The sequence below is a fragment of the Theropithecus gelada genome, chromosome 5 (assembly GCF_003255815.1).
Source record: "Theropithecus gelada isolate Dixy chromosome 5, Tgel_1.0, whole genome shotgun sequence".
Taxonomy (NCBI): Eukaryota; Metazoa; Chordata; class Mammalia; order Primates; family Cercopithecidae; genus Theropithecus; species Theropithecus gelada.
Genome location: NC_037672.1, coordinates 64,933,117 through 64,959,339, shown reverse-complemented (window position 1 = coordinate 64,959,339; position 26,223 = coordinate 64,933,117). Strand labels below are relative to the sequence as shown.

At 41.9% G+C, this 26,223-nt stretch overlaps 1 protein-coding gene and 1 pseudogene across 9 annotated transcripts in view; both read right to left on the bottom strand.

The window, feature by feature from the left end:
- Nucleotides 1-14,329, bottom strand: part of CCNI (cyclin I) — a 30,238-nt gene extending 15,909 nt beyond the window's left edge. For 6 of the 9 annotated variants that reach the window (XM_025385163.1, XM_025385172.1, XM_025385168.1 and 3 more), the window contains exons 1-2: nt 12,152-14,329; nt 2,840-2,996 (exon numbers count right to left, since the gene is read on the bottom strand). In XM_025385163.1, the coding sequence (XP_025240948.1) occupies nt 2,840-2,953 (114 nt within the window). In that variant the 5' untranslated portion in view covers nt 2,954-2,996; nt 12,152-14,329. Of the gene's footprint in view, nt 1-2,839; nt 2,997-11,477; nt 11,599-12,151 lie in introns of those variants that run through there. The other 3 variants (XM_025385164.1, XM_025385166.1, XM_025385167.1) reach the window with 3 other exon arrangements.
- Nucleotides 14,330-19,032: 4,703 nt separating this feature from the next.
- LOC112625280 lies at nt 19,033-19,791 on the bottom strand (annotated as a pseudogene).
- Nucleotides 19,792-26,223: the final 6,432 nt, after the last annotated feature.

Genomic DNA, 26,223 nt, shown 5'->3' with positions numbered 1-26,223 from the left:
CTAGAATAGAGAAGTGGCCGAATGCGGTGGCTCACACCTGTAATCCCAGCACTTTGGGAGGCCGAGGCGGGCGGATCACGAGGTCAGAAGATCAAGACCATCCTGGCTAAGATGGTGAAACCCCGTCTCTACTAAAAAATACAAAAAATTAGCCGGGCGTTGTGGTGGGCGCCTGTAGTCCCAGCTACTCAGGAGGCTGCGACAGGTGAACAGAGTGAACCTGGGAGGCAGAGCTTGCAGTGAGCTGAGATGGCGCCAGTGCACTCCAGCCTGGGTGACAGAGCAAGACTCTGTCTCAAAAAAAACAAAAAAACAACAACAAAAAATTGAATAGAGAAGTGTCCCCTGGGGGTTACCCTGGCAAGCAACTCAAGCCCCTATATAGCCTTTTACCCCTATTCTTATCTCCTATCCCCACCAGACCAAGGCTACCCAAATTTTATAAGAATTAAATACGACTTCTACTTGGCATTACTAAAGGCAAATCCTGAAGAAGTGGGTCTCTCTCAGAAGTTCTGATACTATTCTGTTCTCTGGTATTACCACACCAGTATTTGTTAAATCACCTACAGAAATAGGCCAGATTTGGGCATGGTTGCTCACGCCTGTAATCCCAGCACTTTGGGTTACTGAGGCAGGCAGATTACCTGATGTGAGGAGTTCGAGACCAGTCTGGCCAACACGGTGAAACCCTGTCCCTACTAAAAATACAAAAATTAGCCAGGTGTGGTGGCGGGTGCCTGTAATCCCAGCTACTTGGGAAGCTGAGGCAAGAGAATCACTTGAGCCCAGGAGGCCGAGGTTACAGTGAGCTAAGATCATGCCATTGCACTCCAACCTGGGCAACAAGATAAAAACTCCTTCTCCACCAAAAAAAAAAAAAAAAAGAAAGAAAGAAATAGGTCAGATTATTTGGTAATATAGCAATATACTACAATCTAGGTAGAATATCATCTTCAAAGACCAGGCTGTAAAAACATATTATTGTTGGTTACATGCTGACTCAAGGAGATAGAAGGAGGAAAGGAATGGTCCTACAAGCAGCTATAAAAAAGTTTTGAGGCTCACTAGAATGTCACAACATAAGGGAAGGAATTTATTTTCTCCTGTTGTATCCCCAGTGCCTAGAATAGTGCCTAGAGTACGGCAGATACTCACCAGACATTTGCTAAATAACTTGAATTCCCAACTAATCTAAAAATCACACATGCACACAAAAATATAAAACAACAACAACAAAAAGTGTCACAGGAAGAGGACTACCTTAGGAAAAGGATCAAATTATAACTTTTTTTTGAGATGGAGTCTCACCCTGTCACCCAGGCTCGAGTGCAGTGGTGCGATCTCGGCTCACTGCAACCTCTGCCTCCTGGGTTCAAGCAATTCTCATGCCTCAGCCTTCCAAGTAGCTGGGTCACAGGAATGAGTCACCACACCCAGCTAATTTTTGTATTTTTAGTAGAGACAGGGTTTCACCATGTTGACCACGGTTGGTCTCGAACGCCTGACCTCAGGTGATCTGCCCACCTCAGCCTCCCAAAGTGCTGGGATTACAGGCAAGAGCCACTGCGTCCAGCCCAAATTATCATTCTATTACTATCATTCTATTAAAGTCTTGAGTAAATTGGGACTACTGCCTACTTTTTCAAAGGATTAAATGAGATAGTGTATGTATAAACACTCCACATTCCGGTTAACTAATCAGTTTGCAAAATGACAAGTAACAGTAAATGAAGAATGTATTTCTTCAGCTTGTGGGAAAGAATGATATAAGTTGGAAAAATTAGAATTGAATTAAAAAGGCATATATGCTTTCAAAACCAATGAGCAAAGGATAGCCTAAAACAACACAGGAGGAACTTACATATTTGCCATTCGTTCACTAATGCATTTTAAAGGAACATTTGACCACTATTCTATTTTCCAAGTACCATGTTAGATATTAAGAGTAAAAGATATATAAGACATCTTATACGATGAACTTTTGGAGTGGATAAACTTCACAGTTATTTGTGAAAAATAATTATATATGATAGAAGTATAAAAATTTCTACAAGAAAAACTATACAGCCAACAGTAGTTAAGAGGCCAGCTGGCTATCTTCTAAAAAGCTTCCAACATTGGTATTACCTTAGTAGTTCACATGAACTCCTTATCGCTACTGATGAAAGAGTAGGTTTTTGGTTGACTAAAGACAATGGTATGAAGATGTTCAGCCTCTGGCTAACTATAAACTATGTATCTAAAGAAGGTTACTACTGTTAGTATAGATTATGAGGAAAGAAAACGAACTTAACTATATTCCTAAAGCTGTAACTCAGATAACAACAAAACAGGTCAACAAACAAAAACAGTTAACTCTTGTTTCAGAAAGAAACGGCTACAGTAGGAGCAGGAGTTTTTAAAAAAGAAGAGGCTGGGCATGGTGGCTCACACCTATAATCCCAGCACTTTGAGAGGCCAAGGCTGGTGGATTGCTTGAGCTCAGGACTTCCAAACTAGGCTGGGCAACATGGTGAAACTCCATCTCTACCAAAAATACAAAAAATTAGCCAGGCATGGTGGCATGTGCCTGCAGTCCCAGCTACTCAGGAGGTTGAGGTGAGAGGATCGCTTGAGCCCGGGAGGCGTGGGATGCAGTGAGCTGAGATCATGCCACAGCACTCCAGACTGGATGACAGAGTGAGACCCTGTTACACAAAAAAGAAACAGGGAGATGTCTCTCAAATATAGCACATCCTTAAATGGTACAAATTCCTGCAATGCAGTGTCAAGATATTATTATGTATGGCAGTGGTATGCTTATTTCTAATAAAATTAATCGGTCTTAAATCATTACCTGATTTGAAGGCATTTTCCGCACATTCACTTTCCACATCTGCGCTTCCCTAGTGATTGCCTTTTCCAACAGGAAAGACAATCTCTGGTTTTCCAAAGGCCCTGGAAACTTCATGATATCCTTTGGATCTGCCTGCTAGCCAGCTTGATGTAGCTACCTACAAAATCAAATATGTTTTAAAATTAGTTACAGAGTAAGTGTAGCATTATATAAAGTACTTATTAAGCAACTCATAAAACAACATAAGAATGCTATGAGGCAGTATAGGATTTTACAGCTCTTTAAAATATCATATTAAAATACCAAAATAATCGGTTATCTAAAACATCCACACTTTAAATCTGAAATTCAGTTATAAAGAGAATAAAAACAAGGCCACGTAATTGATAGAACCTTTGGACCTTGATCAAAAGATGTTATTAATGTTTCAAATTGTCAAAACTTTGTCACTGACTTCTTCACCAGGAATTCCTAGAATTATTTCAAACATTCCTCTTAAAAACCTAATCAGACAAGGGCCACTAACATTTTTCCTTCATTAAAAAGAGAATATATCAATTACATTAAATCCTACTCATTCCCACTTTTTCAGTATGAAATCATCTTAAATTGTGCTTCCAATTCCGTATCCATCAGCTACACATGTAGATATTTAAATATGAGCTGAATAAAATTTAAAAACTGGCCAGGCGTGGTGGCTCATGCCTGTAATCCCAGCACTTTGGAAAGCCAAGGCAGGTGGATCACTAGGTCAGGAGTTGGAGACCAGCCTGGCCAACATGGTGAAACCCTGTCACTACTGAAAACACAAAAATTAGCTGGGCATGCTGGCGGGTGCCTGTAATCCCAGCTACTCGGGAGGCTGAGGCAGGAGAATCCTTTGAACATGGGAGGCGGAGGTTGCAGTGAGCTGAGATCATGCCACTGCACTCCAGTCTGGGCAACAGAGTGAGACTCCGTCTCAAAAACAAACAAACAAAAAAACTTATTTCTTCAGTCACAATAGCCTTACTTCAGTAACCACATGTGGCTAGTGGATACTGTATCGGACAGTGCAGAAAAGGAACATTCCTATTAATGCAGTAAGTTCTACTGAACAGTGCTCACCTACAAGGCTCCACAGTACAATGACTAGCACTCTAAAATGAGCAGCATGTCTAAATAGTAAGTTTAGCAGTGCAAGACAACACAGAGTCCAAGGGAAATGTCTCTAGGTTTTATGTTTATATGTATTTGGAGACAGAGTCTCACTCTGTTGCCCAGGTTAGAGTGCAGTGGTATAGTGGCTCACCGCAGCCTTGAACTCCTGCGTTCAGGTGATCCTCCCGCCTCAGCCTCCCAAATAGCTGGGACTATAGATGCACACCACCAAGCCCAGGTAATTTTTTTTTTTTTTTTTTTTTTGTAGAGATGCAGTTTTGCTAGGTTGCCCATCCTCAAGCAATCCTCCTGCTTGGGCTCCCAAAGCACTGGGGTTACAGGGGTAAGCCACTGCATAGGCTTCTAGGTTTAGGGAAAAAAAAAAAAAAAGCAGCAAACTACAGACTTGAGGTTTGACTGTGTGTAGAAAATTGGATTAAGAAACTGCTAAAGAATGTGAAAAGGTGGCTGGGCACGGTGGCTCACATCTGTTAATCCTAAGCACTTTGGGAGGTGGAGGTGGGCAGATCACGAGGTCAGGAGTTCAAGACCAGCCTGACAAACATGGTGAAACCCCGTCTCTACTAAAAATATAAAACTTAGCCAGGCATGGTGGCAGGTGCCTGTAATCCCAGCTACTTGGAAGACTGAGGTAGGAAAATTGCCTGAACCCAGGAGACGGAGGGTGCAATGAGTCAAGATTGCACCACTGCACTCCAGCCTGGCGACAGGGCAAGACTCCACCTCAAAAAAAAAACAAAAAAGAATGTGAAAAGGCTCAGCTAGATTTGTTGAAAGGTAAGCAACTAAAAAGGTAATGAACTTCAGAAAAAAGAGTTTAAGAAAGTAAATAATATATCACAATATCTATACAGCAATAATAATGAAAATACTGGATAGATCACAGTATGATAAAATCACATTGGGAGGATGTGGAGACATAACTATGGATATTGGAAGAGGGTAAAATAAAAGCCACATCTTTACATTTCATAGTAGGAAATCCATAAATATCTCAAACTGAAATGTCAAAAAACAGCAGTAGAGCAAGTTGTTTGAAAATGTGATGCTAAATAACGGGAGAAGCAGGAAAGAGTTGGGAGTAGTTAACCTCTGCGGAGTAAGAAAAGGGTGAGAAAGGCCTAGCATAGGAGAATGCTGGTTTTCATTATAAATTTCACTAACAATGTGACTTTCTCAACTACGTACCTGTATTACATACTTCAGATTCATGGGCTCTAAGAATTTTTTTAAATATCCAGAATTAACATGTAAAAAGTTCCAATTTTTTAAAAAATAAAAGATTTGGAAAAGCAAAAAATAGCAAACCACTTCTATAATTTCCACATTCTATCCCAACTCCAGCTCTTTCCTATGTACCACTTCACATATGCTACCTACTTGCTTCTCAACTTACTAGAGACTAATTCTGGTTAACTCAATTACGATTTTGTTAATTTTTGTGTCTTTAAACACCTGAGTTTTTGCAAATCTTCTATAATTAGCATAAAATATTTTCATACTAAGAAGACAAAGGGTAAATAGAACAGAAAAAGAACTAATACTAATCCAAAAAGACCTATCTCAAACGTAATTTCTTCTAAAAACTCTTGATTCTTTAATCATGTCATAAAGCAGCTTTCCACTAACTCCCCAACTATGTTATAATTTCCTGGCCAGGTGCAGTGGCTCAGGCTTGTAATCCTAGCACTTTGGAAGGCTGTGGTGGGCAGACTGCTTGAGTCAAGGAGTTTGACGCCAGCCTGGGCAATGTGGTGAAACTCCATCTCCATAAAACATACAAAAATTAGGCAGGCGTGGTGGTGTGTGCCTGTGGTCCAAGCTACGTGGGAGGCTGAGGTGGCAGAATGGCTTGAGCCTGGGAGGCTGAGGTTGCAGTGAGCCAAAATCATGCCACTGCACTCCAGCCCCAGCAACAGAATGAGACCCTGTCTCTAAAGAAATAAATCTCTATGCAGTCACATCTGCCAATATCATTTTTTTATTACTGTGTCCACAGCACAGTACTTTGATGAAACAGAGACCCAACCAATTGTTCCAGTTCCAACTACTGGAGCCCAAAACAAAAACATACAACCAAAAAAACTCTACCCCCACCTGCAACAACCCACTGTGTGTGGGGTTCTGGCATTTTCTTTTTTTATATACATCCTTGTTCAGAACTTTAACCTACCAAAATCTCATCTCTTTCACACCAGTATTTCCAATCTTTAAAGGGTGCTATCATGCACACCAATTCATCTTTTTCATAGTTGAAAACTTCGATAGCTCCTCAGGATATTTTGCCTCTTCTAAATTAGCTTTAGTTTTACCATAAATGCAATCTAAAATCATTGGCTTTTTTTTTTTTTTTTTTTTTTTTTTTTTGAGACAAGAGTCTCATTCTGTTGCCCAGGCTGGAGTGCAGTGGCACAATCTCGGCTCACTGCAACCTCCACCTCCCAGGCTCAAGTGATTCTCCTCCCTTAGCCTCCTGAGTAGCTGGGGTTACAGGCATGCACCACCACATATGGCTAATTTTTGTATTTTTAGTAGAGACGGGTTTCACTATGTTGGCCAGGCTGGTCTCGAACTCCTGACCTCAAGTGATCGGCCTGCCTTGGCCTCCCAAAGTGCTTGGATTACACGTGTGAGCCACCAGTCGTGGCCCTTGTTAGCTTTTTTTTTTGAAGACACCTCAGTATCAGTTCAGATATAATTTACGGTCAACAAAAACTGTTAAGAGACTTTCTTAGGTTCCTTGTTAAGCCAGCTTTACCCCTACCTGCCCTAACCCATTGTGTGTGGCGTTTGGGTACCTTCCTTTTTTGTTTTGACACATCCTTGTTCAGAACAAAATATTCTTTATAAAAAAGAAAAAAGGTCATCTTGTTATATTCCATCCTTGTTGCATACTGCTGAGATATTGAGATTCCAATTTTGTTGCCTTGGTACCTTTCTCAGATCTTCAACAATTTGGTGAGCAAGCTCACTATAATTTCTTCTAATGCAGATAGAAATATTAACATTAGAAATGGAATGTAGGCCAGATGCTGTGGCTGATTTCTGTAATTTCAACACTTTGGGAGGCCAAGGCAGGAGGATCACTGGAGCACAGTAGTTCAAGACCAGCCTGGGCAACACAGTTGAAAACCTTTCTCTATATAAAAAAATGGAATGTAAACTAGATGACCATCTGTCAAGAGATATTTAGAAGAAACAGCTATTTGGGTCAAGATTAGACTTCACAGGTTCTAAGGTTTCTTCCAAACTCCTATTAAAAACCATAGAACTTTAATAATTCTTTCACACCATTAGCTACAACCAAATGGATCCACCAGCCTTCACAAGCTATCCCAACAACTGACTGTCACTAGTGACTCAAGTTTCTTCACTAGATTTCAAGATTATTTTTAGAGGGTTTAGATGGGTAGAGAGAGAGACACATAAAGTAGAATCATGTAAAAAGAAGTAAATCAGGTTCAATGGATTCCTGTTCTCCAATGGCCTACAATTAAAGCCCTCAGTATGACTTTCAAATGTTTATATTGTAACAACTTTTTTTTTTTTTTAAAACAAAGGTATCTGGTTAGTCACATGGGAAATAAGAAAATACTTTGAGATGGGTGAAAATGAAGACATAACATACCAAAACTTATCAGATACAATTAAAGCAGTGCTTAGAAATAATACCTGAAAATGCCTCTACTAAAAAACGGTATCTCAAATCAAGAGCCTCATCTTCTACTTTAACATAATGGAAAAAGAAGAGTAAACTGTTCCTAAAGCAAGACAGAAGCAAGGAAATATTAAATATTAAAATGGAAATTAATGAAGTAGAGAATACAAAAACAGCAGTGAAAAGTCAATGAAACCAGAAGCTGATTCTTTGAAAAGATAAAAATGGACAAACCTTTAGCTAGCTGGACTGACCACGAAAATACAGAGGACAAATTACTAAAATCAAGACTAAAAAAAAGACATTACTACCTACCTTACAGAAACAAAAAGAATTATAAAGGAATTTTATGAACAACTGTGTGCAACTAAATTGGAAAATTTAGATGAAATGGTCCAGTTCCCAGAAATACAAAATACCAAAACTTAAGAAGTAAAAAGCTGCACTGGTGAGATTATTCCAAAAAAAAAAAAAAAACCAACAAAAACAGAAAAAGAAAGAAAGAAAGAAAGAAAAAGCTGAGTAGTTGTAAAACCAAAGATTTAAACAGTTAATTTTTTAAAGCACTGTCAAAGAAAAATCCATGCCCAGATGGCTTCACTGGCTAATTCTACCAACCATTTTCAGAAAAACTAATAACAATTCTTTACAAATTCTCCCCAACTTATTCTTTGAAGCCAGTTATTATTACCCTGCTACCAAAACCAGACAGACATCACTAGAAAACTACAGATTAGTATTTCTTCTGAATATAAATGCAAAATTTCTCAACAAAATACTAGCAAACTGAATCCAGCAATATAAAAAAAGAATTATACACCATAACCAAGTGGGATTTGTTCCAGGAATGCAAGCTTGTTTTAAGATTCAGAAACCAATGCAATACAACATTATCAATAGGAAAAAAACAAAAGAATCACTCTTTGCTCACTCTGGAGAAAGCTAACAAAGTAAAAAGAGGCATAATTTCCTTAAACTTTTAAAAATGGGACAGATAGCAAGGCATGGTGGCACCTGCTTGTGATCCCAGAACTTTGTGAGGCAGGAGGGAAGCACTCGGGGCCAGGAGTCTGAGACCAGCCTGGGCAACAGAGCGAGACCCATCTCTACCAAAAAAAAAAAAAAATTAAATTAGCCAGGCATGATATCACACGCCTGCCCGTAGTCTCAGCTACTCAGGAGGCTCCGGTGGGAGGATTACATAAGCCCAGGAGTTTGAGGCTGCAGTCAGCTATGATTACACTACCTCACTCCAGCCTGGGTAACAAAGAGAGACCCAATCTCTAAAAAAAAATAAATAAAATAAAATAAAAATGGGATACAAATAATTGCAAGACAAAAACAATGGGGGATACCTTTGGGGATGTTGCAGATTAAATGAGGCCACAAAAAATTGCTGCACAGGGTGGCTCATGCCTGTACTCCCAGCACTTTGGGAGGCCAAGGTAGGCGGATCACTTGAGGCCAGGAGTTGGAGACCAGCCTGGCCAACATGGTAAGACCCATCTCTACTAAAAACGCAAAAATGAGCCAGGCGTAGCGGTGCACACCTGTGGCCCCAGTCACTCGGTAGGCTGAGGCAGAAGAATCACTTGAACCCAGGAGGTGGAGGTTGCATTGAGCCGATTACGCCACTGAATTCCAACCTGGACAACAGAGGGACACTCTGTCTCAAAAAAAAGAAAAGAAAAGAAAAGAAACTGCAATACCTGACCTTCAATTGGATCCAGTACTGGAAGGAGACAAATGGTGTAAAGGTCATTATTGGGTCAAATGAGATAAATGGGACAGATTACACAAGTCAATGTATCGATTGCTAAATTTACCAAAATTGAAAATTTTGCTGTGATTCTGTAAGAAAGTATTACTATTATTGTGAAATATTTAGCAGTAAAGGGTCATAATGTATGTTCTATATAAAGAGAGAACAAAAGACAAGACTAGTAAGACATACTATGATACAGAAAGCATGGGCTTGGGTTTTCTTTTACTGACAGTGCACAAGCCTGTTTTCTAACGTGTAAAACACATTTTGAGTTGGATTAATAAATTCTGCTAAGAAATAAAATGTAAACATTTAAAACACAATTTTACTGTTTGAATAAACAGAACTATATAGTTCTATTTTGTTACTGTATGTCTATCGTTGGTCATATCCAATTTTGCAAGCTTTTTTAGAAAAGCAGGAAATAACAAAAGACTATTTTGGTTGGCATATTCCACACACAAACTTTATGCCAGCTTCACATTTCTCCTTCCATTCTCTCAATTGCTGCTGCTTCTCCTTTCTCCACGGTTATCAAATAGCTTAATGTCTGAGGCAAGAGTTTATAAAAGGCTTATTGTACAGCATAACTATTACAGATATACATACAGGGTCCCCTGCTCCTCTGAGGAAAAGTGCTGCACAGTGCTGGGTATACAATATAAACAACTTCACTAATATCTATTATTGTATTTGCCATCATTATCATACTAATTCCATTAATAATCCTGTACTGGTGCTGACTTCTGAATCTTAGTTCCCCTTCTGAAAAGAGGGATTAATGTGGCCATACAAGAAACTGAAGTTTTACTATTCCCTCCTTGACTTTATGCACTGGAAACAATGAATTAAAGGTATTTGCGATTCCAAGTATATGCTCTTTCCTAATCTCCATGGCTGTACACACTGTTGTTTCAACTTGGTATGTCCTCTAGTTCATACTTCCCTTCCTAAAGTAGCCATCAGTCAAGACTCTCCGGATTTGTGCTGTTGTGCTCTGCCTTCCCACATCTGTACTTGGACATAATTCTACTTTTACATCTAGTTGCTTTGCGATGATTATTGGTAGACTTGCCTTTTCTAATATTGAACTATTTGATGTTGATCTCCGGAGTTGAGCATATGCCTAATAATTAGTATCTTCACTTGTAAAGAGCTTAACAAGTAAAAGCACTGAGTGCTTACTATTTGACGGCCTATTGTTCAAAGCGCTATGCCATATTAACTCATGTAACCTTCCCACAATTTAATCAAATTGTGGGAAGCCCTTTTTTTCGAGTTTTTTATTTTTATTTTTCTTACTACACCCCCATTTCAGCCATAAAGCCCATTTTAAAGACGAAGAAACATACACAGGAAGATGAATATTCTTCATTTTTAATGTATTACACAATCAACATAAAACACGGACACACTCAAGTTTCCAATTTTGACCAAGACACATGCTAAGTTCCATTTTAACCTACTAGGATGTCACATTACCACATAAACTATCTGTAACTGCAGATCGTCTTTCCTGAACTTTAGTCGGCCCTTCATCGGTATCAAGAAATTTCTAGTCCAGGGGCTCAGAATCTCTCGGAGATTCTCTGGTCCCAGACTAGCCAATCTAAATCTATTCCGTCCATTATTTCTTAATCTATTTGTCCAATCCTTTCTATTTCATCTGCCACAAATGACCTGGAAAAGCTAGAAGCAGATAACACTGTTATTTTAACAAACTCATTTTCAGGACAGATACCACACAGCAGAGAGTTAGGCTTAATTCTGGTTACCGGGTTTTAGCCGTGTTGCCTAAGGAGAAAATTACTTAATCTTGAGGCGTCTCAGTTTTCCTCATCTGTAAGATGAGGCTCCTACTACCAGCCTTGGGAGGATTAAATGAATTGCAAGCCGTTTAGGAGAATGCCTGGCAGATAATCAGCCTCATCAAGTGTTGTTATTTAACGTCATTACCGTAACACCCTGCTGCTCTAAGTCGAGTGGCTCGCCATTGACAGAATAAAACATAAATATTTTAGTTCAAACCCCTTCAGAGTCTGAATCCATCCTACCTTCCGAAACACATTCCACTGTTTTGCTACCCAAATGTCAACTTCTGCCAAAAGGATCTGCAACGGAACCTCCTAGCTCCAGCAGACGCCTCTTTGTCCTCCTTTCAAATTTCAGTTATTTAATCGAGCCTTTAGGGTACAACTCAAATCTCACCTCCTCCGGATTCCCACCACCCACCCGCACCAAGCCCTGGGTAACGTTGCCCTCCCCCGAATTTCACAGCACCGCAGGTTCACCCCATTCATTTGGCATTCACTCCGCTGTGCAAAGTTAGTAATCTTCCTGGTGTCCCAGCAGGATCGTTCAACCTGAGGGTGGGGGTGTGTCCCCTTCTTTGTGTATTAACACAGGCTCGTAAAGCCTCCAACACGCACTACAGAGTAGCTAATTTGCCGCTGCCACAAAAAGAGTTACTCGCTGATAGAAAAATTGGCCCGAAAAGGAACACAGTAGCGCTGTTTTCAACTGGGCAGGTGCCGGGTCGGTTTGGGCCGGAGAGGACGAAGAGGGCTGCCCCGAGGTTCCCCGGGCTGGGGGATGCGGGAAGGCGGGTCTCCAGCGAGCAGCGCGCGGCCACGGGCGCTGCCAATGGGGCAGCGCGGGGGCAGCAGCGAGGCCCCAGCGCGTAAGCCGGCCGCGGAGACGCGTCGAGCCCCCCGCCCCCGCCCCTCACCTTCTCCTCCTCTTCCTCCTCCTCCTCCTCCCCGGCTGAGCTGTAGGCCTCACAGTGGTGACGCGGGGTCATCCGGGGGCCCGTTACCACCTCATTCTCATCGGCGCACGGCGGCGGTGCGCGCGGGACGACGGGGCCGATTGAGGAGGGAGAAGAGGGGGAAGCGGGTCGGGGGGCGCCGGCGCTGGCGCTCGAGCGGGACGCACGGCTGCGGGCGCTGGGTCGGTCAGCGAATTAGTTCCATGATGACCCCCGGCCTGAGGCCGCCGCCGCTCGAGCTTGGGTGGGGAGGGGGCTCCCTCTCGCCATAGGGCGGCGGGGGCCGGGGAGAGGCGGGGGGGTGAGACCGGCTCTGCCCCTGCCCGGGGAAAGCGCCTCCGAGAGGAAATGGTGAAAGGGGGGGAGGGGGAAAAGAAAAGAAAAAAAAAAAAAAGAAAGGGGAAAGGGGGGAAAAAAAATAAGAAAAAGCGAGACAGAGGCGCTGCCGCGTCCGCTCGCGGGGAAGGCTGGGGAGGGAGGGGAAAGAAGGAAGAAGTGCCGGCTTCCTCGGCTCCGCCCTCGCGGACCGATTCCTAGACTCGCCTACTCCTTGTAAACAACACGGAATTGGTCTTTCACCCTTCCTCTTCCCTCCCTCCGCCTTTCTGGTGCAACGAAAGTACAGAGAAGTCCGGCCGAAAGGAGACGGGCTGGGGAAGTCGTTGACACTGGGATGGAAAGAGGGAGGACATTTTCTGGGGGCTAAGAAAATCCGTGGACTCATTTTCCTTGAAGGAGCGGAAGGGTTGCTTGCAGACTGCACGGTGACGTCAGCGTCTCCCGACCCCACGGAGGAGGCGTGTGGTGGCCGGGGAGTGTGCTGCGCATGCGCCTGGGGAAGAAAGATGCTGCCGAGCGCTGCGCTTGGGGGAAGGTAGCTCGCGATCGGCTCCTCTGGTCCAGCCTTAGGGTAGCTTGGTTTTATCTATCCCTACTCGTCTCCAGCGTCTTAGAATGATTCACTGGAAAGGGGATACTGTTCTCTTGGGTGGAGATCTTGCAAATTTGTTGACCTGGCAAAATATTATGTGTTCTCTTACCATTGACGTGTAAATAGAATTGCGGTTTTTCTCGCTGCCACATCGTGTGGGTGGAGGGAGATTCTAAAGGGTTTTAGAAATCGGAAAATGAGGGAGAATCAAATGATGGGTGCTTAAGGCCTCTGTGAAAAACTATAAACTATGCTGCTGACGGGGAGGAACCTGTTTGGCAATGCGCCAATTGGATTTTATCCACTTAACCAACACGTCTGGGTATTTCAGAATAGGTTTTATTACCAGGTACTTAACGAGTGTGTGGTGACATAAATGGGTTTTATTTGGGGTTCTGTTACTACAAAGGGTAACTTTTTGCTATTTTAACTGATTTAATTATTTAATGCTATGTAGTATTACAGAAAGTTTTGAAAGAGGAAGAGCTAGATCTCCATTTATAGAAGTCCCGTTTTTTTCCATTTCTTTCATATACTTGTTTTAATTGTCAGTGAAAAAATATGTATTGAGCTTATTTAGTGGCCAGACTCTCAGCAAACTGGAAGTAGCCCAGACAGACATAGCTCCTGCCTTCATGGAGTTTACAGTCCAAACAGAGGATAACCATTGAGCTATCAGTATGTAAAATTACCAAGTGCATTTATTTGTTCACTTGTACATGTATCCCCTCCCTAGAATATAAGGTCGCAAGTGGCAGGGATCTTGCATGTTTTGTTTCACCCTGTATCCCTGCATATAAAAGGCTCAATATTTGACCAAGTAAACAATTCTAGTATCAAAACCATTAAGATGGAAAATCTCCGGCTGCTATGGAAACACTTGCCTTTCTCCTGGTTTGGGATATCAGAGGTTTTTCTGAAGAAGTGACATTTAAGATGAGACTTGAAACCACTGGGCAAAGAATGATACAAGCAGAGGAAGCTATGTGAAAAGGCTCCGAAGCTGAGACGTTTCTAAGAATCTCTGAAAGCTACTGTGGTTGGCCCTCAGACAACTGAGGCAGGATGTGGAAGCAGAGGACAGATGCCATAGAACAGAAGAAGGAATGGGAAGTCCCATGGGAAGCCCTAGGAGGATTTCAAGTGGGTTGTATCCTTTTTTTTTTTTCTTTTTTTCACTTCATGTAGCCTATTATCATTTGGTCTTCATTCAACAAAGCCACCATTTTTCTGCATGTTTCTCTTGAGAGTGTAGCATTTCTGCATAATACTATTGAGAGTGTAACATAATTCCGTTGTTAGACCATGAAACTGCTTCTGATTTTCACTCCAATAAAAGTAATGCAAATTCCACTCTTAAATATATATCCAAGAGAAATGAAAATACTTGTCCATGCAAAAACGTTTTTACAAATGTTAGCATTATTCATAATAGCCAAAGATGAAACAACCTAAATGTTAATCAGCTGGTGAACGTATAAATCAAATGTGATACATCTATATACAATGGAATTTTTATTTTTAAGAGATGGGGTCTAGCTCCGTGACGCAGGTTTGGGTGCCATGAGACTTGCTATGTTGTCCAGACTGGTCTCAAACTCCTGGCCTCTAGCAATCCTCCCTCCTCAGCCTCAAAGTGCTGGCATTACAAGCATGAGCCATCACACCTGACCTATACAATGGAATCTTATTGGGCCATAAAAAGAAAATACTAATACGTGCTGTAACATACATAACCTTTGAAGGCAGTATGCTAAATGAAAGAAGCCAGTCACAAAAGACCACATATTATTTGATTCCATTTATATGAATGTCCAGAATAGGCAAATATATACAGACAGAAAGTAAGGAAGTGGTTGCTTAGGGCTAGGGGTAGGCATGGAATTAGGGGATGATAGTGAAATGATATGGGGGTTTCTTTTTTTCTTTTTTCTTTTTTTTGGAAAGAGGGTCTTGCTTTGTCACCCAGGCTGCAGGCTGGAGTGCAATGGCGTGAACATGGCTCACCGTAGCTTGACCTCCAGGATCAAGCAATCCTCCTGCCTCAGCCTCCTGTGTAGCTGGAACCACAGGTGCATGCCTCCATGCCCAACTAGTTTTTTGAAAGTTTCTTTTCGAGGTGAGAAAAATGTTCCGAGATTGATTGTGTTGATGGTTGCACAACTCTGAATATTCAGGTTGAGTATTATCCAAAATATTTGAGACCAGAAATATTTTGAATTTTAGACTTTTTTTTTTTCAGATTTGGAAATGTTTGCATTAAATTATGTACTTACTGGTTGAGCAACCTAGTCTGAAAATCCAGAATGAGCTTTCCTTTGAGTGTCATGTTGGCACTCAAAAGGTTTTGGATTTTGGAGCATTTCAGATTTTTGTATTAGGGACACACAACCTGTACTAAAAACCATTGAATTGTACACTTTAAATGTGTTACTTCTATGTTGTTTGAATTATATAATAATAAAGCTGCTACCCAAAAAATGAAAAAGAAAAATAATTCAGTTAACATCTTCATAACCTCTTTGGGACTATTCCTAGGTCCAACAATATTATGTTTTTATGGCTTTTACTGAATACCAGTTGTCAGTTGCAGGCAGAAGGTTAAACCAATTAAAATGTTACCAGGAGTCTTTAAGAGCTCCCGTTTAATTATATACTTATCCTTATTAAAACTATCTTACCGCCTATGAGATTGCCAGTGACAATTTAATCTACATTACTATAAATATAATTAGAAGTAATTAATAGGCGGGTAAGCAGTTGCAGTTGTCTGAACAAAAAATATGGATATTTTCTTTTTTTCCTTTTTTTTTTTTTTCTTTGAGACAAGGTCTCGCCCTGTCACCCAGGCTGGAGTGCAGTGGTGCGATCTCACCTCACTGCAGCCTCAACTTCCTAGGCTCAAGCAATCCTTCCACCTCAGACTTCTAAGTAGCTGGGAATACAGGTGTGCACCACCATGCCCAGCCAACTTTTGTATTTCTTGTAGAGACAGAGTTTTGTCACGTTGCCCAGGCTGATCTTGAATGCCAGAGCTCGAGCAATCCACCTGCCTCAGCCTCCCAAAGTGCTGGGATGACATGCATGAGCCACTGTGCACAGCCAATATGGACATTCTTGTTCATCAGTATTCACTTGTAAGACCTTACTTTAATTCACTTTTTTTTTTTGAGACAGAGTCTTGCTCTTATCACCCAGGCTGGAGTGCAATGGTGCAATCTCAGTTCACTGCAACCTCCTGGGTTTAAGCAGTTCTTCTGCCTCACCCTCCTGAGTAGCTGGGATTACAGGCGCACGCCACCACGCCTGGCTAATTTTTGTATTTTTAGTAGAGACGGTTTCGCCATGTTGGCCAGGCTGGTCTCAAACTCCTAACCTCAGCTAATCTGCCTGCCTTGGCCTTCCAAAGTGCTGGGATTACAGACTTGAGCCACTGTGGCTGGCCATATTTTTTTAATAACTAATAATTGTTTTTACAATGAATTGTAGTTGTAAAAATCGAAAGTTTATGAAATTCCCCAAGAAAATAAATAGGACATATAAAGAAAACATATTACCTGTGTATTGGTAAATAATTTCTATTTAGTAATTCTAAATAGTCAAGTTAGACTACCATTCTACATGGCATTTCTAGGTGTGGTAGTTCATGCCTGTAATCGCTTTGGGAGGCCAAGGAGAGGATCATTAAGCCCAGGAGTTTGCACTAGCCTAGGAAACACAGAAAGACCCTGCCTCTGGAGGAAAAAAAAAAGGAGAGAATAACTAATACATGTTGATCACTCACTGTGTACCAAACGTTACACTAAGCATTTTTATTGCATTCTTTTGTGTTTATCCCCACAGCACTCCTCTATAGTAGGTATTTTTGTTGTTCCTATTTTACAAAAGATAAAGAGGTAACGTAAATCCCAATATTGGTTGCATAGCTTAGAGGGGCACAGCTGGGATTCAAACTCAGCTTGACTGTCTCCAAAGTGTGGTATGCTTTCAGTCACTACTCTTTACTGCCTCTGCCTTGGAAGTTTCTGGCTTGCACTAAATTTTAGGACAAAAATAGTCACCTTATGGTGATTTTTGGCTTGTGTTTAATCTTAAAACAAATATTTTTAAAAATCTAATGTGCAGTTGTTATTTGTGTGTCCAAAGAGTAGATTTTTACTGGAAAAGGGTTTCAGACTTGTTTTGAGGAGCAGAGTAAGGAAGCAGGTGAGAAACAGCTATCAGAATAAAGGCAGTGGGCAAGTAGGATGCCTCATGCCTGTAATCACAGCACTTTGGGAGGCTGAGGCGGGCGGATCACTTGAGGCCAGAAGTTTGAGACCAGCCTGGCCAACATGGTGAAACCCCGTCTCTACTAAAAGTACAAAAAGTTAGCCGGGCATGGTGGTGTGTGCCTGTAATCCCAGCTACTCTGGAGGCTAAGTCAGGAGAATCGTTTGAACCTGGGAGGCGGAGGTTGCAATGAACTGAGATAGCGCCACTGCACTCCAGCATTGGTGACAGAGTGAGACCCTGTCTCAAAAAAAAAAAAAAGAAGAAGAAGAAGTATAAAGACTGTGTTCTGTAATGCAAAATAGTGTGAAGTGAGACCTCTTCAGAAGTCTAGGAAAATGGAAGGGAATCAAATTGATGGCCAGGAAGTGGTTCGCTATCATTAAATATTTCTAGAAATACTGCCTACATTTCTAGGAGTAAAGAAAGCAAGGCTATCTCATGTTTAATGACAAAAGCTTCTAGTCTCCTTTGTCCTAAATGAAATTTTTAGATAATGTTTCCACAAGACAATTTATGAAGGTACTATCTTGTAGGAGAGATATTAAAGCCTACAGGAACAAAAGAAATTATTTACTGTCATAATCACTTAGCATCTGCCCACACTTTAGAATTCTTTTAACAGCTTCTAAAATATTTTTCATTTATCTATACAGGGATAGAATGTAAGAGGAGTAAACACCCCAAACTAACTTAGTGTCAAGATACCAGGAGGAAAAAAAAAAAAAGTCCCCATTCACCAAATAATATAAAGAACTCCTCCTTAATATTAAGTGGGGAAAGTGCTCAGAGGGAATAAGTCAAGGAAGCCTCAAGCTGCCTTTTTTTTTTTTTTTTGCGGAGACAAGTGAACATTTATTTTTGTGCCTTTCTTCCTATGTGTATTTCAAGTCTTTTTCAAAACAAGGCCCCAGGAATCTCCAGATTCACTTGTGTCCCTGGGCTTGGTCAACTGCTGCAGGAGTCTTAGGGAACCTTGTACAAACGCTAGACATTAAACCCTAGAATAAAAAACATTACCAACATTAAACCCTAGAATAGAAAATGCAACAAAAGCAGGACTCCTTCTTCCATGGAATGTGCTGATTTCAGACAAGGCAGAAGCCAATGTAGGAAAGACTGAAATCTTTTTTTGGAACTGGACTGTGATGAGAGGTGCTTGCCATGAACATAAGCTACTGTCTTGTCTTGTCTTTTTTTTTTTTTTGAGACAGAGTTTCACTCTTGTTGCCCAGGCTGGAGTGCAATGGCGTGATCTCGGCTCACTGCAACCTCTTCCTCCCGGGTTCAAGCGATTATCCTGCCTCAGCCTTCTGAGTAGCTAGGATTACAGGTATGTGCCATCGTGCCTGGCTAATTTTTGTATTTTTAGTAGTAACGGGGTTTATCCATGTTGGTCAGGCTGATCTCAAACTCCTGACCTCAGGTGATCCTCCTGCCTCAGCCTTGCAAGGTGCTGGGACTACAGGTGTGAACCACTGTTCCCGGCCAGCTACTGTCTTTGACCCTTCCTTTCCAGTATTTGAAGATAAGGCAGGAAATAATCTTCTCTGAAGATATTTGATAAAAATTTCCAAAAAAACAAAAACACATGCTTCCACTTCATTGACAAAAATTTACTGCAGTTTGGCACCTGGGTCTAGTTCAGCTGGCGGATGAGCTGATCAGTGCATTCACCCTGATAGCCAGGTGTGCCCAGCTCCTTGAGGAAGCCCACTCTATTTTTGGTAACATGACAGGCCACTGAGTGGTGGAAAGGGCGCAAGAACCATGAGATCTCCTGGAAATGCTTCCCTGGGAAGGCAATTTCATGAATGAGATCTTCCAAGCATATGACACCAAACTTCCCCAAGTGCTCCTCAATCACTGTGTTTTCTGTCAGAGAGATGGTCTTATTCTTGACCTTGGCTTGTCCACGTTTCAAAATTCAAAATTCCTGGACTCCAGATTTGGAAATCCCTAGGTCACATAAGGTTCCACTATACGCAGCATTTTTAGGTTCTGGGGGGGTGGCTTTTACAAAGACACCATTAAAAATTGTCTTTAGGTGAAGTCTTGCAGTGGTTCTCTGCACTAGTAAACTCATGCCATCAATCCTTTCGATGCGCACAGCAAAGGCCAAAGAATGTTTATCTGGCAATCCCAAGGCGTGCGGTTTCGCTTCTAGTGGTCTAAGATGCACCTTGTCATGTTTCTGCCGCCAGGAATCATGTTGGAATGATTCCAGTCACTTAGACCTGAGCCCTTTTCCTTTCCTCTGCTCGTTCTTTGCCAAAAGTGCCTGCTTTGCCTGGGTGGCTTTGAGGGCTTGATAAGCCTTCCCCTTTTTCAGGAGATTTTCTGGAGCCAAAGGGATTTTTCTTTGCCCTTGCTTCACCATCTTTCTAGTGGTGCAGCTACTGATCTTGCACAACGCCACCACATGGCGAAGACAGCACTCGCTCTGTTCACTTGACCATAGAGACATCAGTTCTAGCTCACACTGGAGGACCCAGAGAGCCAGCCTCCACTTAGCAGCAGTGAGCCACTGAGGTCCTGCTAACCCTGATTCTTGCCAAAAGTTGCAGCGCTTCCAAGCTTTTTAGAGCCTGTGTCATTTTCAAAACCCAGCCCTTTTCTTGTAAGTTAGTGTCATCACACTGGCAGTTTGGCTGTGGACAATAAAGTGCTTCCCACAATGCACCTACAACTTCTGCTCTAGCCACGGTGCCGCACTTCCAGCGTGGCTCTGCTGCCGCCTCAAGCTGCTTTCTAAACTTTGGCCAACACGCAATATAAACTGGCTTTAGGTTTCTCATATTTAGGGAGTGATTTAGAAAAGTCTCACCAGAAGGGATCATTGGTTTCATGCTTCATTAAGAGGAGCTATGGAGATCAAATAGCAACCACCTATTTGAAAGTTGTATCTCAAAAGACTTCAGTAGAAAGATTTGCCAAGGAAAAGAGTCAAAGTCTGTAAAACATTAGAAGAGATTTATTCTGATCCAAACAGGAGTGACCAGTGGCCCAAGACGCAGTCTTAAGAGGTCCTAAGAACATGTGCCTAGGATGGTAGCTTGGATTTATGCAATTTAGGGAGACATAAGGCGTCAATACATGTAGGATGTACATTCGTCTGTCCAGAAAGGTGGGACAACTGGAAACAGGGAGGGTGGAGAGTGAGGGTGTTCCAGGTAATAAGTGGATTCAAGGATTTTCTTTTCTTTCTCTGTCTCTCTTTTTCTTTTTCTTCCTTCGTTTCCTTTTTTCTTTTTTTGAGACAGAGTCTCACTCAGTCGCCCAGGCTGGAGTGCAGTGGCACGATGACAGCCTCACTGCAACCTCTACCTCCCAGGCTTAAGTGATTTTCAGTTTTCCTGCCTCAGCCTCCTGAGTAGCTGGGATTACAGGCGTGTGCCATCACGCCCAACTAATTTTCATATTTTTTTTAGTAGAGACAGGGTTTCACCATGTTGGCCTGGCTGGTCTCAAACTCTTGGCCTGGTTGCTCCAGCCTCCCAAAGTGCTGGGATTAAAAGCTTGAGCCACCACACAGCCAATTCAAGGATTTTTCAATGGGCAATTAGTTGAAAAAGTTAAATTGTTGTCTAAAGACCTAGAATCAGTAGAAATGAATGTCTGGGTTAAGATAAGGGGTTGTGGACACCAAGGTTCCCATTATGAGGCAAAGCCTGCAGGCAGCAGGCTTCAGAGAGAACAGTCTGCAAGTGTTTCTTATGAGATTTTAGAAAGTGCAAGACTTCTGTTGATTTTCTCCTGGATTAGGAAAAAATCCTGGAAAGGAAAGGGGATGCTCTAGAGAATGTAGATTTTCCCCACAAGAGACAGCTTTGCCGGGCTGTTTCTAGATATGGCAAAGAAACATGTTTGGGATTAAAATATTTTTATTTCCCTCTTTGTCTGTCATGTGATGTTATGCCAGTCAGGTTGGAAAGCAATCCATGTTATCTGGTGTTAAATAAAACCCCTCTAATGAACTTTATGGTTTATAGGGCGTGACTCCCCAGGCCCCTTACATAGGAATTTGGGCAAGAGAAGAAAAAGGTCAGAGTTTAGTTCTCACATTTTATTTAATTATTTTTATTTGGGAGAAAAATACATCATTAAAACAATGTGTCATTTTACTCTTTTCCAGAACTGTTTTGAATTGTCAAAGGACAAAGTTACAGCAAATTTAAACACCTCAGCTGGCTTTATTGAAATTCTAGAATCAGGCAACCCTTATTTTATTATTTATTATTTATTCTATAAAATACAATTTAAGTGTTCCAGTGAGCTGAGCGGAAGAGTTTGGCTTTATAGGCAGAGGAGGACTGAAGCAGAAACAAAGAAAGAACGGTCATTTCAAAGTCACTTTCCTTGTAAAGCAGAGACAGAGAGAACAATAGAAAAATGACTGGTTAACATCAAGTTATTTGGGGTTAAGGATTACAACAGAGGGAATTTTCTTGGGAGTGGTGGAATGCTGTAGTCCCAGCTACTTGGGAGGCTAAGGCAGGAGGATTCCTTGAGTTCAGGAGATCAAGGTCAGTCTGGGGAAGGTAATGAAACACATCTCTTAAAAAATAAATATGAAAATAAAAAACTAAACCAGGGAGGACTTTATTATCATGCAGATTAAAACTGACCTATTTGGGAGATTAACTGTTACCTCTCCTGATTTCTCAGATAACAACTTAGTTTGGTGACATGAAACTTCAGCATGGGTGACTGTTTTGATTTTCAGTCTAGTCCCTTGAGGCCTAGTGCAGGAGCTTAGTCCAAAACAATGGCCTCCTATAATTTTTATTTAACAGAATCAGGAACCACCAAATTTAGTATGTAATCAGACTATCAACACACTCTTATCAAGCACTTGCAGGGGAAGATGTGTAGAGAAGGGTAAAAATCCTCCAAGTTTTATTTTAGTGTCCTCACACATGTTTACTATAATACTTATTTCTTCTCAGTAAAGGAAAAGAATTATGTTTTGGGAGTCAATTTAAATTATCCACAATCAAGCCAGGAGCAGTGGCTCATGCCTGTAATCCCAGCACTTTGGGAGGCCAAGGCAGAAGGATTGTTTGAGCTCAGGAGTTGGAGACCAACCTGGGCCACATGGTGAAACCTCGTCTCTACCAAAAATACAAAAAATTAGCTGGGTGTGGTGGTGCGTGCCTGTGGTCCCAGCTACTGGGGGGCGCTGAGGTGGCTGAGGTGGGAGGATCACTTGAACCTGGGAGGTAGAGGTTGCAGTGAGCAGAGATCTCGCCACTGCACTCTAGCATGGGTGACAGAGTGAGACTCGTCTCGAAGTAAATAAATAAATAAATAAATAATCCATAATCAGGGTTTCTAAGACTGCATTCTTGAAAAACTAAGCTGCCTTTATTATGAGATAGTGATTTAACAAATATTTGAGTCCCAGTAGCATACTGGGTTAGGCACTAAAAGAGATTCTAAGGTGAATGAAATATAGACCTGCTAATAAGAAACATAATTATTCATTCTTTAATTCAGCAACAGTTGCTAGCCATGTGACCTTGAGGCAAGTTACTCAGCATTTTTTTTTTTTTTTTTTTTGAGACAGGGTCTCGCTCTGTCACCCAGCTTGGAATGCAGTGGCACAATCATAGCTCACTGCAGTCTTAACCTCCCGGGTTCAAGTGATCCTCCCATCTCAGCCTCCGGAGTAGCTGGGACTATAGGTGTGTGCCACCATGTCCGGATAATTTTTGTATTTTTGGTAGAGACGAGTTTCACCATGTTGCCCCAGCTAATCTCAAACTCGTGGGCTCAAGGGATCCACCCACTTTGGCCTCCCAAAATGTTAGGATTACAGGCCTACTATGGCCTACTCAGCTTTCTATAATTGGACCTGTTTCCTCATCTGTAAAACGGAGGTGATAATATATCTCCTACAGTCTTTATGACAATTAAATGGGATAATATTTGCAAAAGGCTTAGAACAATGTATGACACATAGGAAACCCTCATTTTTAGCTTAACTATTGTAAGAGGTCTTTATGTGCTAGGTTTGAGTATGTGAGGTATTAATGATTTGCTGTGTAACAAACTACCTCAAAATATAGTTGCTTAAAACAACAAATATGTATTATCTCACACAGTTTCTGAGGCTCAAGAGCTCTAAGCTGGGTGGTTCTGGCTCAGCATCTTTCATGACGTTACTGTTAGTGGTGGCAAATCCATACATGTCTGCAGCAACCTCAATTCTTGCCTCCTCAGAAGAAAGAATTTGACTGAGGGACATAAGGCAAAGGTAGAGACTGAGGCAAGTTTTAGAGCAGGAGTGAAAGTTTATTACAAATCAGGCCAGGCACGGTGGCTTATGCCTGTAATCCCAGCACTTTGGGAGGCCAAGGCGGGCGGATCACCTAAGGTCGGGAGTTCGAGACCAGCCTGACCAACATGAAGAAACCCCGTCTCTACTAAAAAAAAAAAAAAAAATACAAAATTAGCCGGGTGTGGTGGCCCCTGCCTGTAATCCCAGCCACTCAGGAGGCTGAGGCAGGAGAATCGCTTGAACCCAGGAGGCGGAGGTTGCGGTGAGCCAAGATCGCGCCACTGCACTCTAGCCTGGGCAACAAGAGCAAAACTCTGTCTCAAAAAAAAAAAAAAGTTTATTAAAAATCTTTAGAACAGGAATGAAAGGAAGTACACTTGGAAGAGGCTGAAGTGGGCGAGTTGAGAGATGAAATGTGTGGTTTGACTTTTTGACTTAGGGCTTTGTATGTTGGCGTGCTTCTGGGGTCTTGTGTCCCTTCTCCCCTGATTCTTCCTTGGGGTGGACTGTCTGCATGCACAGTGGCCTGCTAGAGCTAGGGAGGGAGCATGCTCAGTGTGTTCACTGGCATGTATGCATGCTCGCTTGAGGCGTTCTTCCCTTACTAGTCAAATGTTTATAGAAGGTCATGTATCAGTTAAACTGCCAATTTGCCTCTTAATGTGCATGCTTGAGCCCACTCACCCAATTCCTGAGATCTTATTGGGAAGCTGATAATCACCAGTTTCTGGTGTTTTTGTTTATTGGAAAACTTACTTTCCCTGATACTGCCTGCAACCAATTATTATTTTAGAGAGACAGTTTAATAACGGCCTGACCATCACCTGATGGTTGCCTGACATTCGTGATGTGGGAGCCTCTCTCCTGCTCTGCTCATGTCTGACTAGCTATCTACTGTAACATTTCAGTGAACTTGTTGACTGGGGCTGAAGTCATGGAGGGGCTGGAGAATCTGCCTCCCAGTTCAGTTACTGTTGGCAGAGGCTTCAGTTCCTTGCCACTAGGTCTCTCCATTGGGACCAAGATCAGGCAGCTGGCTTCACATATAACAAGTGATGGTGGGGGAGGGCAGAGAGAGACAAGATAGAAGCTGCAACTGCTGCCATATTCTGTTCAGTAGAAGCAACTCACTAAGTCCAGGCTATACTGAATGGGAGAGGGATTAAACTTGAAGTGTATCAAAGAATTCATGGACCTATTTTTAATGGAAAGAAAAGTAAGGGTTATCTAAGTAGACAAGAACAGATATGATAGGCAAAGGGTGTAGCAGAAACAAAGGAATAGAGATAATAAGAGAATTACATGGAATGCACTCTAGCATGGCTAGAGAATTAAGGTGATTACTTCTTCCCATTTTATTTTATTACTGTTGTTATCATTACTGTTTGGAGACAGGGTCTTGCTCTGTTGCCTGGGCTTGATTGAGTGCAGTGGTGTAATTATGGCTCACTGCAGCCTCAACTCCTGGGCTCAAGCAGGAGCCCAGCTAATGTCTTTTGTAGAGACAGAGTCTCACTATGTTGCCCTGGCTGATCTCAAACTCCTGGTCTCAAGCAGTCCTCTCACCTTAGCCTTCCAAAGTGCTGGGACTACAGGTGTGCACCACCACACTCAGCCTCACTTATTTCCATGTTATTTCTTTGCTTGTTTGCTTGTTTTTTGTGATGGCGTCTCGCTTTTGTTGCCCGGGCTGGAGTGCAATGGCACGATCTTGGCTTGCTGCAACCTCCGCCTCCCGGGTTCGAGCTATTCTGCCTCAGCCTCCCAAGTAGCTGGGATTACAGGCCTGCACCACCATGCCCAGCTAATTTTATATTTTTAGTAGAGATGGGGTTTTACCATGTTGTCCAGGCTGGTCTCGAACCCCTGACCTCAGGTGATCCACGCACCTTGGCCTCCCAAAGTAAAGTAATTTTCCCAATATAGACAGTTAGTAGATGGCAGATCCAGAGCTTCAATCCATATTTCTGATTATAGAATCTTTGATTTTATCTCTATATTGGGGTTCTCCTGAGAAAACATAGCCAACAGGGTGTGTGTGTGTGTGTGTGTGTGTGTGTGTGTGTGTGTGTGTGTCTGTGTGGAGAGAGAGAGAGAGAGAGAGAGAGAGAAATTTATTTTAAGGGATTGGCTCATGCAATTGTGGAGGCTTGGTAAATCCGAGATCTGCAGGCTAGGCTGGAGACCTAGGGAAGAGTGGCAATTTCAAGGCCATAATGAGTCTGCTAGCTGAATTCCTTCTTGGTCAGGGGAGATCAGTGTTTGCTCTGTTACGATCTTCAGCTGACTGGATGACACCTACTCTTATGGAGGGTAACATGCTTTATTCAAATTACACTGATTTAAATGTTAATCTCATCCATTAAAAAATAAAATAAAATAAAAAACATCTACTCAGAAACTCCAGAATGATGTTTTACCAAGTATCTGAGCACTGTGGCTCAGACAAGTTCACACATAAAATTAACTGTCTTACTACCTTATACAACAATGACAATTTACAGTTCAGATTGCAAAGGGCCTTGAATGCCATTTTGTTGGATTTAT